This window comes from Acomys russatus, chromosome 32 (assembly GCF_903995435.1).
Source record: "Acomys russatus chromosome 32, mAcoRus1.1, whole genome shotgun sequence".
NCBI classification, from domain to species: Eukaryota; Metazoa; Chordata; class Mammalia; order Rodentia; family Muridae; genus Acomys; species Acomys russatus.
In genome coordinates this window covers 48,409,322-48,426,772 of record NC_067168.1, presented here as the reverse complement: position 1 = coordinate 48,426,772, position 17,451 = coordinate 48,409,322, and the positions used below count along the sequence as shown (strand labels likewise).

The following is a 17,451-nucleotide window of genomic DNA, read 5'->3' as shown; positions in this document are numbered from 1 at the left end:
ACGCTGAGGCTGGGCCTCACACCCCGTGCTCCCTCTACCCTGTCATACACACGCTGAGGCTGGGCCTCACACCCCGTGCTCCCTGTACCCCGTCATACACACGCTGAGGCTGGGCCTCACACCCCGTGCTCCCTGTACCCCGTCATACACATGCTGAGGCTGGGCCTCACACCCCGTGCTCCCTGTACCCCGTCATACACACGCTGAGGCTGGGCCTCACACCCCGTGCTCCCTGTACCCCGTCATACACACGCTGAGGCTGGGCCTCACACCCTGTGCTCCCTGTACCCTGTCATACACACGCTGAGGCTGGGCCTCACACCTCGTGCTCCCTGTACGCCGTCATACACACGCTGAGGCTGGGCCTCACACCCCGTGCTGCCTGTACCCCGTCATACACACGCTGAGGCTGGGCCTCACACCCCGTGCTGCCTGTACCCCGTCATACACACGCTGAGGCTGGGCCTCACACCCCGTGCTCCCTGTACCCCGTCATACACACGCTGAGGCTGGGCCTCACACCCCGTGCTCCCTGTACCCCGTCATACACATGCTGAGGCTGGGCCTCACACCCCGTGGTCCCTGTACCCTGTCATACACATGCTGAGGCTGGGCCTCACACCCCGTGGTCCCTGTACCCTGTCATACACACGCTGATGCTGGGCCTCACACCTCGTGCTCCCTGTACCCCGTCATACACACGCTGAGGCTGGGCCTCACACCCCGTGCTGCCTGTACCCCGTCATACACATGCTGAGGCTGGGCCTCCTCAGCTTCCTAGACCCTGGCAGACTCCTTCCTGTAGCTTAGACTTCCAGTCCTCAGAGTCAGCAAACACATCTTCATGTGACCTGGCGCTCATCTGAGGAACAGGATGGTGGTCTAGGCTGAAATGGAGGACCAGACACAAAGGGAGAGCTGCTCTGGGACCGCTGTTCTGTCTTTCCTTGGCTGCACTGTCTCTTCAGAGCTGCTCTAGGCTAGAGTATGGGATGCTCTTAGTCGGCCCACAGTGCTTCAGTGAGTGAGGTGTGTAATAAGAACCTATGGGTGAAACCATGGCTCCCTCCGTCTCCATCTCTGCTGTGGCTCCACACATTTTCTAGGCTGCTTCACAGTCAGACACAGCCAGGCTAAGCCCAGGGCTCAACTCCAGCATCTAGTGGCGGGCAAGAAATAGCCCTAAGCCCGAGTCCCCCCACCCACTCAGGCCAGGCATACTCGCGCACCATGATAGGGTGGAACATGGCTGTGTCATTAATGCTGGTCCAGTACCCAGTAGAGTTAAGAGAACTTTTCTAGCGGCTTAAAGGCTGCATACCAAAGATGGCTGCCTCTGCCTCCTGGAGATGGAGTGCACCCCAAGAGTGGACGTGTTAATGCATGTAAACCAAAGAGCTTGTCAGTGTTTCCTGAAATTTGGAGGCTGAAAAGTGGCAAGAAGTGGTAGAAAGAAAGAAGGAGAAGTTTTTTGGTTTTGTTTTTTTTGTTTTTGTTTTTTTTTAATATATACAGTGCTCTGCCTGCATGGTAAAAGAGGGCATTAGACCACATTATAGATGGTTGTGAGCTACCATGTGGTCACTGGAAATTGTACTTGGGACCTCTAGAAGAACAATCAGTGCTTTTAACCTCTGAGCCATCTCTCCAGCCCATATTGGTTTTTAGAACAATGATAATACTAGAAGGATGAGGGTTAGGGTTCAGAAGGCACAACGCCAGAAACCACCTCCATAGCGAGCCTTTGGTGTGCTCAGTGCCTGCTGCCTCACCCTGTCTCCTCAGCCTTGGGCCTGAGAGCCTTGCCTGCCCTGCATGCAGCAGCTGGCCCGAGGAGACGTGAAGTGCTGCTTTGGCCTTCCTGTCCTTGAAAACAGGAAACACTTTAGACCCACCCCGTTATGCAATCCTCAAGGGCGAAGTCACTTTCCCTGCTCCCTTAAACACGTGTTTGTGTAACCTGGTTGCCTAGGGCACCTTAGCCCCTTGTGAAACCCAGCTTCCTGCTCTTCTTCTACACCTGGTCTCCTCAGAGTGTGAAGGATGGCTCTAAAATCTCCGTAGGCTACAGAACCAGAGGTCACTTTGTACCTCACTGACTCGAGCATGTACTTGAAAGGCCCCCTGGAGAATAGTAGGGTGGGAGAGGGCCTGCTCAGGAGCCGAGGCAAGGAGTGGCTACTCTTAGAAGCCTGTTCCTCAGGTGAGGAGGAATGAGGGACCCTAGAACTCGCTGTGTTGGGAAGACATGTTCATGAGAGAAACCGGAGCCCTGGGTGGCTCCACCCCTGGGGAGCAGAGGCCTGGTTCACAACACGCAGACCACTTGCACTGCTTACCTGCTTTAACACTCTGTATGGAAGGTCAGGCGTGGTGGCACACACCTTTAACCTCTGAGGTATAGGCCAGCCTGGTCTACAGAGCAAGTTCCAAGACAACCAGGTTACACAGAGAAACCTTGTTTTGTAAAATAAAAATCAAACAAACAGTGTTAATCAATGTATCATGTACATAATTCACGTGTGTTTTCGTGTGTAGTTTTAGAGCTGGTAATAGAAAAGGCACGCAGACAGACCATGGTAGGGCGGCCGAGCCTGACTCCCCATGTGCGTCCATGTTGGCCCTCCTTTTCCTGCTTGGCCTTCCTGCTCCTAGAGGTTGTGAGATGCGGCTAGCATTTCTGGGCAGTGCCTGTTGGCAGCATGCCTGCTCAGGAGGCCTTTGGCGTGATGAGGAAGAGCAAGGGCCAAGAACAGTATGTAGCCTCTGCTCGTCTGAGCCCAGCTGATAGCAGCTGACTAAAGTAGCCCAGGAGTCCACAGTCCTGCCATGGTACTACAGTGTGAGCCCTACAGCTTGGAAAAGGACACTCCATCTCTGCTGGTGCTTGGTAGCTTCTGGAACTTCTGCCAGTTCTTCCCCCTCTGTATCCTGCCCTGCAGGAACATTGCCTAAACTTACCTCACTGGCCACCTCAGGCAACCCAGTTTTAAGTTTCATGAGGCTTCAGAATAGCCTCCTACCTGGGCAAGAGTGAGCCTAGTAATGTGTGCAGATGCCTTGGAAGCAAATGATTTGACCCTGAAGGTCCTGACTCTGCCTTCCAGACTTCTTGCAGTACAAACTCAGTGCAGCTACTGCTGGTGCCCAGAGGTGTGGCACTGAAGCCATGTCTCTGGTGTCCCCCCTGGGTCACCCCAGCCCCTGCTGGTGGGTATTTGTCCAGTGGTTGTGTTCAGGCTGTGCATGCTGACGATTCCCTGCTGAAGGTCTGAATTCTGGTCGTTTCAGTGTCTGTAAGCGGTGCATTCGCAAGATGGACCACCACTGTCCTTGGGTCAACAACTGTGTCGGGGAGAACAACCAGAAGTACTTTGTCCTGTTTACAGTAAGTCGGCTTCGGAGTTCCGCCCCGCCTCCACGAGGCAGGGGAGCACCTTCCTTTGGGAGCTCAGCACTCTGAGCAGTCTTCATTGCTTCTGAGAAGGCTGCCTGCCCATGCCCCCCTCTCTGCCTCTCACGCTGCATCTCTGGTGCAGCACGTAGAGACTAACTGGGGGCAAGAGCTGCGTTCTGGCTCACCTGAGCGCTAGGCCCACACGGCTAAGGAGGGCGGCGCAGCTGGTGGCCCCGAGCCCTGAGCTGCAGGTAGGTGGGCAGCAGTTGGCACTCGGAAGCAGCAGCACATCTGTGTGCCTCACACAGCCCAGGCCACGCCTGTGTTCAGGCTGCGCTTCTGTCCTGCTTCTGCATATTCCTATAGAGTGGCTGGTGACAGGAAGTGGGGGGGTCTGTGGGCTGGAGGAGTCAGCCTGCCTGGGACCTGTTCCGTAGCCTGCTCAAGGAGACTCAGAGTTAGGGGCTTCTCCCAACAATGGCTCAGCACTGCTTTCCCGTTTCAGATGTACATAGCTCTCATTTCCTTGCACGCCCTCATCATGGTGGGATTCCACTTCCTGCATTGCTTCGAAGAAGACTGGACAAGTAAGTATGGCTGGGTTCCTCTTCCTGCTGTGGAGAGGGAGGTGGAGGACCTAAGTTGCAGGGGCTTCTATTCCCTCTGCAGTGCCAGCTCAGACTCGTTTTATTAGATATTCCAAAACCCCAGAGATTGATCAGGTCCTAAGAGGCACAAGTCTTTTTCATGACACCTGTCAGTTTCGACATGTGACATAGTAAGTAGTGCAGGACCAGACTGAGCATGTCCCAGGAGAGAACAGGCCCCGAGTGAGCAGAGGCCAGGATCCTGAGGCGGGCAAAGGGAGAGAGCTCTGCGTCTCAGTCTGCCAGGTACTTGTTTTACTCTTCACCCCTGCAGGCAGAACCAGGGCTACAGCAGGCAAGCTGTCACCCCCTGCACAACACCCGTCTCTAAGTGGGGCACCGTAATCGAGACCCCAGTCTCCCAGAGATCCATGCTAACTTTCTGCATAGGACACAGAGGGTTTTTAACTTTATTTTTGTATAATAATTATTTTCAGATTCCTTGTCTTGATGTAATGCTTAGACTGAGATTGTAGACAGTGTCTCCCTGCTTCGCGAGTGTTCCACTTAAATGCAGACAAAATTGGGAGAAATGGGTGGGAGAGGAAAAGCAATAAACAGCCACACACTGGGCTAGATCTTCACGCTCAGAGGCTGCAGCCACACACTGGGCTAGACCCTCACGCTCAGAGGCTGCAGCCACACGGTGGGCTTGACCCTCACACTCAGAAGCTGCAGCCACACGGTGGGCTAGACGCTCACACTCAGAGGCTGCAGCCACACACTGGGCTAGACGCTCACACTCAGAGGCTGCAGCCACACGGTGGGCTAGACCCTCACACTCAGAGGCTACAAGGCAGATGTGCCGGCTGGGAACCCCTTTCCAGTGCTGCCATTGGCGAGTACCCTCTTCCTTTTACCATTTTCACTCTTTTGCCCTTGGTGGCAACCACAGCTGAGAGGAGCAGAGATGAGCAGGGAACCGTCTGCAGAGCTGAGTGAGCTCAAGCTGCCCAGTGCTCTCAGGCGAGTGTTCTGAAAGGACATGTGTTCCTCTCGGCCCTGGCAATCCAGGTCAATTCTGGTATAGCCTTGGCAACTTGATATAGGATGTCCAATGAGGTCATCCTATCATCACAGTTGTCCCTCCTGTGTCAGGCCCGCTGGGCAGTAATAGAAGTGACTATCTCTGCTTTGTGGTGGTGCCCACAGGCCTGGTAGAACCCAGTAGGAGCCAGGCAATGTGCAGAGGGCTTTTTGAGCACTGCTTTGTTCAGGCCCTACAAGCCCCGGGATGGGAGAACATTCCGCATTTATAGATGACAAACACTGGGGTCAGAGAGGAGCGTAAGGAGAGTCTGCAGCTCAGCGTTGGTGTCAAGCAGGCATTCAAGCCTTGTCCATTGCTTCCAATGCCTGGTCCTCCCAGCCAGGCTCCCGGTGCAGTGCAGTCTCGAGGCAGCGAGGCTGGGAAGGCAGTCCCCAGAGTTGGGACCTGAAAACTGCCGTGAGCAACAGTTAATGTCATCCTTGGTTGGCTCTGACGAGCTGTTGAGCCTGTGACAGAGCTATATAGCTGTGCCACAGGACAGGTGCTTTGAGTTACTATTCAAAGACAGGAGGAGTTTGGGCCTGGAGGGGAGTGGAGAGCCTCCCTGGCCTAGTGACAGGGCAGCTGAGAAGGGTGTGGCCTCCACACACACCACAGCGCACAGGTGACATAAGCTGTGCAGAGGTTCTCTTGTTGTTCTTACTCATCCCCTGTACTGAAGGGAGAGCAGATGTCAGGTGCCCGAGCCGCTGGCCAGAGCCTGACTGAACGGCTGCCTGGAGCCTGCGGCAGGGTTAGCGGGAGAGATGGGTGTCAGGTAAGGAAAGGGGCAACTGAGTTCCGTGTGGAAGGGATGGGAAAGGCAGGTTAGAGCAGAATGTTAGGGCGATCCTCGTTAGAGCTCATGGCCTGGCTCTTGTCCCTGACCCGTGTCTGTCAGACTTGGGAGCCTTCCTCCTTCCTCACGCAGGGCCAGACGGTGGCCTGACTGTAGTAGCTATAGCCAGCTCCTCAGGCTGGTGGCCGCTAAGACCAAGGTCTGCCCACGGGCATCAGGCATGCCAGTGCTACAGATACACATAAGCATAAAAGAGAGAATTCACGTGGGGGAGCAAGTTCCAGGGAAGCAGAGGGGAAGGCATTTCAGATAAGGTACTCCATACCAGCCTTCCCATCACACACTCGGTGGTCAGAGCCACCCTGCTCATCCCTCCATCCCATCTCCCTAAATAACGGCCCATGCAGCTGAGGAAGCAGGCCTGACCTGCACAGACCAAACCAAGAGACCTGCGGCACATCAGCAGACATAGTGCAAGCTCCCCCTCCCCATTCACACACTGTCTCCCTCAGCACCGTAGAGCACTGGGTATTTGAGTTAGACTTTGTTCAGACAGAGGAGCCCACTGCTTAGAAACCACACTTGTAGTCACAGTCAGGGTGATCGAGTGCTTGGAGCCACCCCACCGTGGACAGAAGAGTAAAAGCTCTAGTGAGAGACTTGACGTCTCTGGTAGAAGGGGTATGACCACACACTGCTCAGGCCACTCCTTGGCACGTAGTCAGCTTTCAAGTCCCCAAGCTCCCAGGTACCCCTGTGACCCTACCCTAGATTCTCACCTGGAACCCGAAGGAAGCATGGAGTGGCATGGGCTGGGGACACCTGTCCAGGAAAGATCTGGCCAGGCCAGGACCGGGGCCTTCTGAACTTGCATCTCTCCTCTGTGCTCTCTAAGAGAGGCAGGGTCTCCTGAGGTGTCACAAGCTACTGCATGGCCTGGGCGGAGTGCGCTGAGGCGCAGGGTTAGAGAGGAGGACTCCAGCTGGGCCAGTCCCCTGGACATCTTGAGGGAGTAGGAGGAAGGCAGGGTGGGAGCTTGTTGGGGTGGAGCAGGGAACCATGCAGCCCGGACAAGGCCCATGTTGCTTTCCTTGCAGAATGCAGCTCTTTCTCACCGCCTACCACGGTCATCCTGCTCATCCTGCTGTGTTTTGAGGCGCTGCTCTTCCTCATCTTTACATCAGTGATGTTTGGGACTCAAGTACACTCCATCTGCACAGATGAGACGGTGAGCAGGGTGCCTGTCTCCTCTAACCTAGCCGTCAGGGTCCAGGGCACAGTGCCTTCTGTTCCAGCGACCTTGGTCATGTTTGTGCAGGTATGGCTGGTCACAAGGGAATGGCCCTGCCTGCTGCCTTAACCAGAAGGTTACCTTTAACACAATTCCTTCTATATTACAATTCGGCCAGGCTCTTGTCCTTCTCAGCAAGGCTTCTAGACATGAGCCTCTAGAACTGATGTCACAACTGGATCCAGGAGACAGATCTGCCTTGAGCTGCCAGGGCAGCACATTCTGGTCCTTGCCCATCTCATCCTCTGTTCCTCTCACCCACTCACCTCATGTCCTACAGGTAACCTCTGGCCTTCAGGAGATATCAGGAGCCTTGAGGTGGTTGTGATGTAGTTTCTTGACTTCTGTGCTTTGGGTTCTAGAAGATGGGTGGGCAGCACTTTGCCCTGAACATGCTAAGGAATCATGGGAACCTGGATCCAACCTCGTCTTCAACCTCTTGCTTCCTCCCGGCTCTCTGGGTGCTGCCCACCAGCTCCCCAGATAGACGCTCCTCTGTGGTCTAGGGTGATGCTTCTCCAGGACCAGCACTAGAGGGAGGGCCGCTTCTTCTGTGCCTTCAGGTGCTCCTCCTGCTCTGTGGGCCTAAACGCAGAGAGGGCACAGAGCTGCCCACGTGCCGTTGTGCTCTAAGGCGGCTCCTGGTGCTTTTGACGTTAGGTCTTTTAGCCAGCGTGCGTAATTTATAAGCATTCGTCATTGCAAAGGTCTGGTAAACATAGTGGCTTTGGTGTATATTCAGCCATATATCCAATTGGTAAGTGGGACCAGCTGCTCCACAGAAGCCCTTTAGGGAACCCAGATGTGACTGTCGTGCCTTGCTCATTTGGGGAGCACGTCCAGATCGCCCAGAGCATGTTCAGGGGCCAAGGATAAACTGACAGTCTGGGCCTAGTTGTTCTTCCGAATCAAAACTGTCCCTAAAGAGAATTGTGTTGCCTGTGGCTCGTGGGGAGAGCAATGGCTTCCTTTACTGATGTCCTCCTAGGTTCCTAGGTCGTGAGACAAACATGGGCTGCCCTGCCCCCTTCACAGCAGAGACTCATAGCAGGCAGTCAGGCAGCCCTGCTCTCTGCTGCTCTGGAAGGTCAGCAGCTCTGTTTGAAGCGGGAAAGGAAACTTTCTTCCTAGCCTCTGTTTTTTTTGTTTTGTTTTGTTTTTGTTTGTTTGTTTGATTTGTTTGTTTTTTGTTTTTCCCTGAGACTTGACAGGGAAAGTGGCACAGGCCTTGAGAACTGCCTTGGCCCCCATGCTCCTGAAGGAGCTCTGGAGACCGCCCTTTCCCCTCACGTGACCAAGGCTGCGAGCCGCTCTCCCTCTAACCTGCACTAATTCCCTCTGCCTCTTGTGGTGATTCCTCCCCTCACCAACTGCCTCTCGCTGTCTGCCCACCGTCTCCCTGTGTGTCTGTCTCTTCAGCCTGCCCAGCGGCTGCTTCTCTGTCCTCAGGGCTGGGTAGACAGCGCCAGAGCAGTCATATCAGCTGCTGCTTTTTTTCTTTTTCTTTTTCTTTTTTCTTTTTTCTTTTTTCTTTTTTTTTTTTTTTTTGTCTGCAAAGTGGTCATTGTAGCTGCAGCTCTCCTGTGCATCTTTCCCACACCAACAGCCACCACTGGTTGTCAGAATTTCAAGCTCCTGCTTTGTCCTTTACATACACGGGTGCCTCGGAGCACTTCCTGACCCATCAAGGATTCAGGACTGGACGGTGTCAGTCTTGTTGGCACAGTGGCGTGGCTGCCTGCTGAGAGCTCGTTATCCTTCCTCAAGTCTTGTAAATGTGTGCCCACCAGAAACCACTTTCAGTGACACTTCTGAGAGGCGGAAGAAAGATGCAGTCTTGTAGGTAGCTTTACTGCTTTGGAAAAGAAGTGTTCCCTCTGGTCACCTGAGGCATGTGGACACCCCTCCCAAAACTCCAGCAGTGGGGTGCTTGACTGAAAGTGTGATTGTTCTTGTTTTCAGGGAATAGAACAATTGAAAAAGGAAGAGAGAAGATGGGCTAAAAAAACAAAGTGGATGAACATGAAAGCTGTCTTTGGCCACCCTTTCTCTCTGGGCTGGGCCAGCCCCTTTGCCACACCAGACCAAGGGAAGGCAGACCCGTACCAGTATGTGGTCTGAAGGACCCCTGACCGGCGCTGCCACTCAGCCCACATCACGGCACCGCCCCATCCGCTCTCGTGAATGTTTAGGCCAAAAGCAAACAAAGTGACTACTCTTAAAACTTTTTTATGTCTTCAGAAAAATGGCTAAGCATTGCAGAGAAAAAAAAAAAAGTCCTCATGTTTTATTTTTTAAAAAGAAAAATCATCCTTTCAACTTTTTGATGACTGAAGCTGCTCTTTTTCCTTTTAAAATCACTTCTCTGGCCCCTGTTTCCTCTCTGCTGTCTGTCAGCATGACTAACGTCGAGGGTGCTGCCCAGGCCCTGCCCCTTCCACTAATTGAAACCCCCGATGCTGTGCGTGGATGAGCTGGCCCAGTAGGAAAGCCGGGGGGCCCTGACCGCCTCTTGCCCACAAGGCAGCACTGACACGCACAGGACTCAGAACCTCATCGAAGATGATGCCAACCCCCTGAGGCCTAAGAATGGCAAGAGTGGGGCTGGAGCCTTCATAAGGGTCCTTGGTGCGGTGGCCTCTGGCCCAAGTGGACAGAAACAGTTGGCCTCATTCTCAAAATTGATTGCCAGCCTTGCACTTGACAGGCAGCAGTGTACAGACTGACTTGGGGGAGGTGGGGGAGTTTAGGCCCGTTGTACTCTGAATCAGCAATTATGCCCCTCTGGCTTTGGGAGACTTTGGAGGAGAGATGTTTTCCAGCTCAAAAATGCCTTACACAATCACAAGAGGAGAAACACAGTTTCAGGCTACAGCTACTTCCTAGCCCAGTTCCCACCCTTTCCCAGCAAGATGCCAGTCAAGCTATGTTCATTCTGAGGGAAGCAGACACACACCTATCAGGGTCATCTCATTTTTAAGTTGTGTCGTGGGCACATACTTTCTGGACTGTAAAGTCCTCCAGATGTGCACTGACCTGTGTCTCACCTGTGTTTAGCCTGGCGGTGGCTGTGGTGTTAGGCAACGTTCTTAGAGTTGCCAGGTAGCCTCCCACCCACTCACCTGCATCTCAGCCTTCCACACAGACTGGCTTTCCCCTCGGTAGGTACTGACTGCAGAGTCTCACAGGAAAGAGCTGGTCTGGAGCTGGGGGAGGACCAGGGGATGTTGGAGGTGCTGAGAGAAGACCACTCTGGAACACTACAGCCCGTGTGGACCCTGAGCACCGTGAAGTCCTCCACACCAGCGGATTTTAAACAGTCACCACAAATATTCCCTTTTTAGCCTTTGCTTGGGGTTGGGGGTGGGGATAGGGTTTTTCACTCTCATTCTGGGTAGGAAGGAAGTTAATGAAGCCCTGTGGTTTCCTCAGAAGTCAGGGGAACGTTCCGCCTCTTTCCAACTGTCAGTGCTTCCACATGGCAACAATGCAATAAACCTTTTCCAAACCTCTGCTTCTGCTCCGCTCTCTCCACAGGGCCTGTGCAGAAGGGCAGCCAGTGTCAGGCTACAGTCAAAATGTGTGTGCGTTGGTGGGGAGGGCGCTCTCTGGCTCCAACAGGTCAGTCTCTGGAGTCTAGGGCCAGAGCCTGCCCAGCAAGAGCAAAGCTGAGCCGTTAGGAAGCGCCCAGAGCCTCCATCTATGGGACTAGAATGATGGTATCAAGTGATGACAGATGAACAACCCTGGGGTGTTTAACTGAGGACTTGGTCACCTTCCCTCCTCAGTTGGCTTTGACTTTCCTCTGCTGTGCTGTTTAGGCTGAGATCCTCTGTGTGTGTGATTTTACACATCATTTTATATATTTACATGTATGGGCTATTTTAGATCAAGTTCATAGCATTTGTTCTCCAGGTGCCTTTTAAATTTCATTTATAGTTCTTTGTATATTTGAAGGAGGTGTGGCCTGTTGCAGGTTCAACAGGGTCTAACTTTGCTCTAATACTTAGGATAGACAGCAGGCGGCAGCAGGCAACACTGCAGCTGTGGTTTCTTTTTCTCTCTGTCTCTCTGTCTTTGTCCCTGTCTCTCTCTCTCTCCCTCTCTCCTTCCTTCCCTCCCTCCCTCTCTCTCTCTCTACACACACACACACTTTTCCCCTCAAGGAAATGACCTTTTTTTTTAAGTGGCATTCTGTGAGTGGCTCATGGCTTACCCCCATGAACTTTCTAAAGAACGCAGTAGATGGTGCTACAGGAATTTGAATCCTGAAACTAAAGCTCACCCTTTAAACAGGCTTGCTGCAGGTCCCATCTGAGTTGGCCTCTGTATTATTAGAGGCTAAAAGCTGCGAAGTGGGTGTTATTAGTGCTGTAGTCCGAGGGACTCGGCAGCCCACCCTAGGGTGGCCTGTGCGTGTCCATTTCATTTTCTCTGAGAACACAGAGGCCAACGTGTGTGTGAGCAAGTGGTTGTGCCTGTCCCGCGGGGTCCTCTGTGCCTTCAGATGCGGCGAGGCCCTTCTCGTGCCCCTCTCTGGGAACTGAGCCTCTGCCACCATCTTTCAGAACGGGAACATTGCAGAGTAGACATGAAGAAGCCGTGGCCAGTGGGCGGGGTAACCCCACGTTCTTGTCCACTTCTTGGTGTCACATCTGCATATTTGTGTGGTCTTGGTGACATGTATACAGCGTACACCAAAGTAGAAATGTGTGTGCCTGGCCTTCCCTTGATGCCATCTGACCTTGGTAACACTTGGACCTTACAAGAGGCAAAGGGCCTTTGCTCATCCCGGCTCAGCCACTTCGCATCCTGATGAGAAACCTTCCGAATCAGGCAAACTAGCAAGTGCTTACTGAGGAAAGTCACGCAGGGCTGCCATCACAGACACCCGCTCCAGGCAGGTGGCCTTGGGCTCTGCAGGCCGGCCTGATTCGTTTTCAGTTTCTCTTCTTTCAAAATGAAGCACACCTGCTTCAAAGGGTGAACTAGCCCAGGGACACAGGCGGTTCCAGGCTAGGAGGGCCACCTTGTTTGGGCCGTGCTAAGGATCAAGCCTGGGGCCTCAGTGTGCAAGGATGAGGCTTCACCCATCCCGTGCACCCATCACTTCACCTGCTGCTGCTGCTGCTGCTGCTGCTGGTGGGAGCTGTTGCTGCCCAGTTCCTGGCATGTGGTGTCTGAGCCCAGCAGGTGCCCACACTGATCAGCCACTGACGCTTCCTCCCACCTGAGATGTATAAACGCCTCTGACCGTGCTTGCACGTGGCCTTCAAGCCTGTCTTTCCTAGCGCCACCTTTGCTGAAGAACCAGCGAGAGAGGGTTTAAACCAAGGAAGCCACCTCCCAGTGAGGAGCACCCATGCTCTCCGGCCATGGCGGAGTCCTGTTCGCCCTTTCCCGCCGTGGCTTCGTCTCACAGGCTTGGCTCTATCTGAAGCCAAGCATGGAGTGCACACGTGCAACCTTAGCAGGTTCAGACGTGGAGGCAAGAGGACCAGTTCAAGGTCGTCCTTAGCTGTATGGGGAGCTCAAGGTTGATCTGTGGTACACGAGGCCCTATCCCAGAAAACAAAGAATCATAAAGAGCCAGCAACAGGGGTGTGTGTCTACTCCCAACACTTGGGAGGATGGGGCAGGAGTGTGGCTTGAGTCCAGGAGTTCAAGACCAGCCTAGGCAGCACAGTGAGACCCTATTTCAAAAACAAAAGGAAAGAAGCCACTGAGCAGCATGCTCTCCCAAAGCAGAGCCTTCACCTCCTTACTTCCTCCCTCAGAAGAAGCTTGGAAGTCGTGGCCTGCATGGAGCAGGGAGGCCAGGCCCCTTCCCATCCCCCACCCTTACACCCATGGCTGCGTGGTGAGCAGCACTGCAGGAGTGGCGTGCCAGAAACCCTGCGGGGTGAGTGCACCAGCTCTGGAACAAAGGACACCTCAATCCCTCAGCGGGGGTTAGAATTTAGCGCAGTACTTGAACAACCTGAGTGTGTGCTCCAGCCCCTGCCTGGCCACTTCCTACCAAAAAGACAAGCTTGGACAGTCTCCCCACGCCCTGGTTTGTCTGTAGAGCATCTGAGCGCCCACTCTCATGTTTTCTGTAAGCATCGGCTAGAATGTGGAAGGTAGAGCAGTGTGGAGTTTGACTCTGTGTATGCAGCAGCTGTGCTGGAGCTGAGCCTTTCCAGCTGAGGTGATGGATGTGAGAAGGGGTCTCTGTGTAACTCTGGCTAGCCTAGAATCTAGAGATGGCGCCTGCCTCTGCCTCCTGAGTGCTGGGATTAAAGAAATGCACCACAGTGCCCGGAAAGACAACAACAACAAAATTTCCTGCTGAATGCTCTTGCAGAGTGTTCTGTGCCGTGGCCTACATTGGAAGGGCGTGAACTGCTGCTGGAGAGAGTGGTGTCCTCTGACCAGCTCTACAGAGCCTGCCGTGGGAGTGGCGGCCAACTCTGTCCCTGCTTCCGGGGTTCTTACTCCAGGGGTTTCAAAAGCCCTGAACACGTGCCTGGGCCTCTGCCTCCCTTGGAAGTCTTAGGTCTCATGCATGCATTCTGGAGTGTTGGTGACACGCCACAGGTCGAAACAGTTCCATGGGGGTGTGGGGAGGGGGTCGTGTGCACACTGCTCCCTGTGGGAGTGCACACTGCTGTTCCCCTGTGGTACGACATGGGTCACTGGATGGCCCAGGGTCATACACAGCTGCCAGCTCCACTTCTCATGGCCACATACTGTTCTGCTTTATAAAATTATTTGCTTAGTCTGCATTTACTGCACTTTTCAGTTCTCAACTTTTCCCTGTAATTCAGTGTCGAGTTTGTAATGCAAAATCTGTGTCTTGGATTGCTTTTTATTTGTTTTTTATGTTTGTTTAACTTTTCATTGTGAAATATTTTCAGACTTACAAAAACTAGCAAAATTGTGTATTTTCTACATGGCATTCAGTGTTACCAAAGATAAACATCTTAGAGCGACAACAAATTCCTTTCTCTTTTAAGAAAATAATTTAGAAAGAAAAAGTGGGGGAAGGACTTGAAGTCTGCATGGTGGCACAGACCTGTAGTCCTAGCTATTCAGGAAGCTAGGGTGGGACAGTCACTTGAGCATAAGAGTTTGAGGCCAGCCTGAACTATGTAGCACGGTGAAACCCATTTTCTCTTTAAAAACAAAACTTGTGAGACTGACTTACTGCCCTCCACCTCAGGGGCCCTCCGGGGGCTCCCCTGCCTGCCCCTTTAGTTTGTCTAGTTTGTCTCTTTACCTCACTCCATTTCTACCAGTTCCTCAGTCTTAAATTTGTCAGGACCTAGATTTTTTTAGTTGAGGATAAATTCATATAATGTAATGCAAATCATTTTAAGTGTATAGTTGGTTCTGAGGCATTTATCAAACTCAGAATAAACCACTTCCGTCTGGTTCCAAAATAGTTCCACCGCAGAGTGTGGCTCTGTGAAGCCTGCAGGTCAGGGTGTCTGTTCTTGGCTTGGGTTGTGGATTTCGGCAGGAATGGCTCTGGTGTGTTACACATGTGGCCCACTGTAATTGGGAACACCCTCTTCAATCATGGCGGCTCTGACTCTGGTCATTGCGTTAAGTCAGTTCCTGTGACACTGCACTGCTGTAAAGTGGCTTTGGCTCCTTTGGCAATTGATGTCTTATGAAGAGAGAACATGGGGTCAGATTGTTTCTGTTGTTTGCTTTTTGTCTTTGTGTGTTTGTTTTGTTAAAGACAAGCTCTCTATCTCTGTCAGTCCTGGAACTCACAGACATCCACCTGCCTCCGCCTCCCAAGTGCTAGGATCAAAGGCTTGCGCCACCACCGCTCAGCTGAGATAAGGTTCTTTGACTGGCAGCTTTTACAGAAGTCAGGAGACTTATACCCAGGAGTTGTTCTGGGAAGAGTGCTGCAGCATCGCTGTAGGATGTGGGTGTCAGTGGTGGAGCACACCAGCATCTGTCTGAGAAACTCAGTAGAGTCCACTGGCTTCCAGAGGAGGTAGAGAAAACCGAGGCTACGCTGGGGCTCAGGACTCTGTGAGGAGGTTACGGGTCGGGAGATCTAGTCTGGTGGTAGCTTTTTCTACCCATCTCCCTCTTTCTGTGGCCTGGTGGCCGAGTCACTGGCAGCGTCCACAGCAGGTGAGTGGTCAGTGTGGGAGAGGCCCAGGGGAATATCCATGCATGAACAGGCCTGTTGCCATGCCTCACAGCTCTGCCGCGGCCTGGTGCCTGCAGCATGTGGCCTCTGCCGCTTCCCCCGCATGTCTGTGCCCTGTGCTGTGTCATCAGCCCTCAGCTTTCCCCACGCCAAGCTTGCTGGTCCTACTGTGGGCAAGAGGCCCCGTTCTTAGCGGTTTCATCAGATGGATAGTCTAGCCCATACCTACAGGAGCCAAGATATCCTTAGCCATTGGGTATCTGGTCCTGGCCTAGGAGGAAGGGTCTGGGGCTAACGGGGTGACAGGCGGCTCCAGTGCTGGGCCTGCTTGGTGTGCTTGTCTGTACCCTGCCCTACAGTCCGAAGGCCTGGGCCACACCGCGCTTCCCATCCCCTGCTCCGCCATGGCAAAGCGCGTGTTCTGTGGTGTAGGTCACGGCACCTGACCTTCTGCCCCGTTCTCCTTCAGGGCATTGAACGCCTCCAACGAAAGAAACAGCCCAGGGAGCACTCGGGCAGCTGGAAGTCCGTCCAGGAGGCTTTTGGTGGGGACTTTTCCCTGAACTGGTTCAACCCTTTCACCGGACCTTGTCAACCAGAGACACCCATTGACAAGGGCTTGGTCCGGCAAGTGTCATCTCTGTCAGACGTGGACAACATGGAGACAACCGAGAGCCCATTGGAGGAGACAAAAGACAGGGATTCTGTGGAGGTGCTGGATGAATAGAGGCCCTAGAGAGTAAGGCCGCAAGAGTGCCGCTGGCTTGAGTATTCCCCAGCTCCCTCAGGCGTCCACGGGCCACTTCCTTGGTGTTAACAACTGTTGACCAACCCTTTTTCCACGTAGGACCTGGGTGGTGAGGGCAGAGAGGAGATTAGGGATTGTCTAAGTTCCTCTTAGCAGGGTGTGCCAAAAGGGATGGCCAGGAACAATTGTCCAGGCCGGGGAAGGCTTCCTAGTCTCTACCCAGCAGGGGAAATGGTAGCCAGTGCATTCTGGGGCAGAGAAGGCCTCTTCATCAGCCATTCCCAGGGAAGGGTCCTTGACTGGCTGGCTGTAGAAATCAGGACAAAGGAGGGGGCTACTGAGCCTGCCTTCATGGCTTGGGCTTGGCTGACAGTACCCCATGCGCCTGCATGCACTCATATATGTGCAGAGCCTGCCTGCATGGGCATGGCCTGAGACAGCAGTGGCACCAGACCCTCTGTGGCCACAGTTCGCATTCCCAGAAGAGCTGGGGAAGGACATACATTGAGGTCCTGGAGAAAGTCTAGTCAGACATTGGGACAGGCACAGCCAGAGATGGCTGTCTTTAGGTTTTAGAGCAGCTCCCAAGATGGTGCCTCACAGAAACCTGCATGGCTAGACCTGGCGGCATGCCTTCATTCCCAACACTTGGGGCGGAGAGCCGGACTTCTACAGCCTAGTCTACGCAGTTCCAGGCCACATCATGAAACCCTGTCTTAACAAAGGAGAGCCGCATTGTACCCAGGACATGCAGACTGGTGGGCCAGGAAGACCCCAGAAGGTAGACCGCCACACAGAGTGGCAGCAGGACACCAGCACTAACAGATGCAGCCTACCCGACCCTACCGCAGGCCGGGGTTTTCTCACAGCAGGTCTGCTTCCACATTTATTCACACTAATATGAGGAGCACAAGTTGGCCCTAATGCTGGCACTATTTGGAGGGAGCTGTCCTCTGGCTGCGGTGGGCTCACCCAGACTGACCTGCAAGGCCTGTGTGCTCAACCATATGCCAGGGAGAGCGGGGCTCCAAGGAGCAGCAGTTGAAAGTAGGAAGGAGTCTTTGTAGTCAGGATCCGTGTCAGCTCAGGCCCTTAAGAATGTCCTTGCACACTGGGGCTGAAACTAGTCTTACTTGGGGCCCACTTGACCAGCAGCTGCGGTATCTCCCAGCCCCGATGCCATGTTTCTAGTGTTTCCCCTGGGAAGGTTGAGGTGGGCAGGCTTAGAACTCCTCCTCCCTCCTCAGCAAACCCATCACCATGTCGGGCTTTAGCCGCACCTCTCCCAAGTCCAGGAGGTAGCACTCTGTCTAGCCCTGAACCACGTGCCTTCATACCAGGACGCAGTGGCCTTCTCTCCATGGTGGCTACTGACGTTGCT

At 53.6% G+C, this 17,451-nt stretch overlaps 1 protein-coding gene across 1 annotated transcript in view; it reads left to right on the top strand.

Annotated features, from left to right (window-relative positions):
* Zdhhc3 (zinc finger DHHC-type palmitoyltransferase 3) overlaps positions 1–16,068 on the top strand; it is a 49,363-nt gene extending 33,295 nt beyond the window's left edge. Inside the window, exons 4-7 of the mRNA XM_051140075.1 lie at positions 3,292–3,388; positions 3,903–3,984; positions 6,971–7,101; positions 15,792–16,068. Coding sequence (XP_050996032.1) covers positions 3,292–3,388; positions 3,903–3,984; positions 6,971–7,101; positions 15,792–16,049 — 568 coding nt within the window. The 3' untranslated portion in view covers positions 16,050–16,068. The remainder of the gene's footprint in view (positions 1–3,291; positions 3,389–3,902; positions 3,985–6,970; positions 7,102–15,791) is intronic.
* The last annotated feature ends 1,383 nt before the right edge of the window (positions 16,069–17,451 follow it).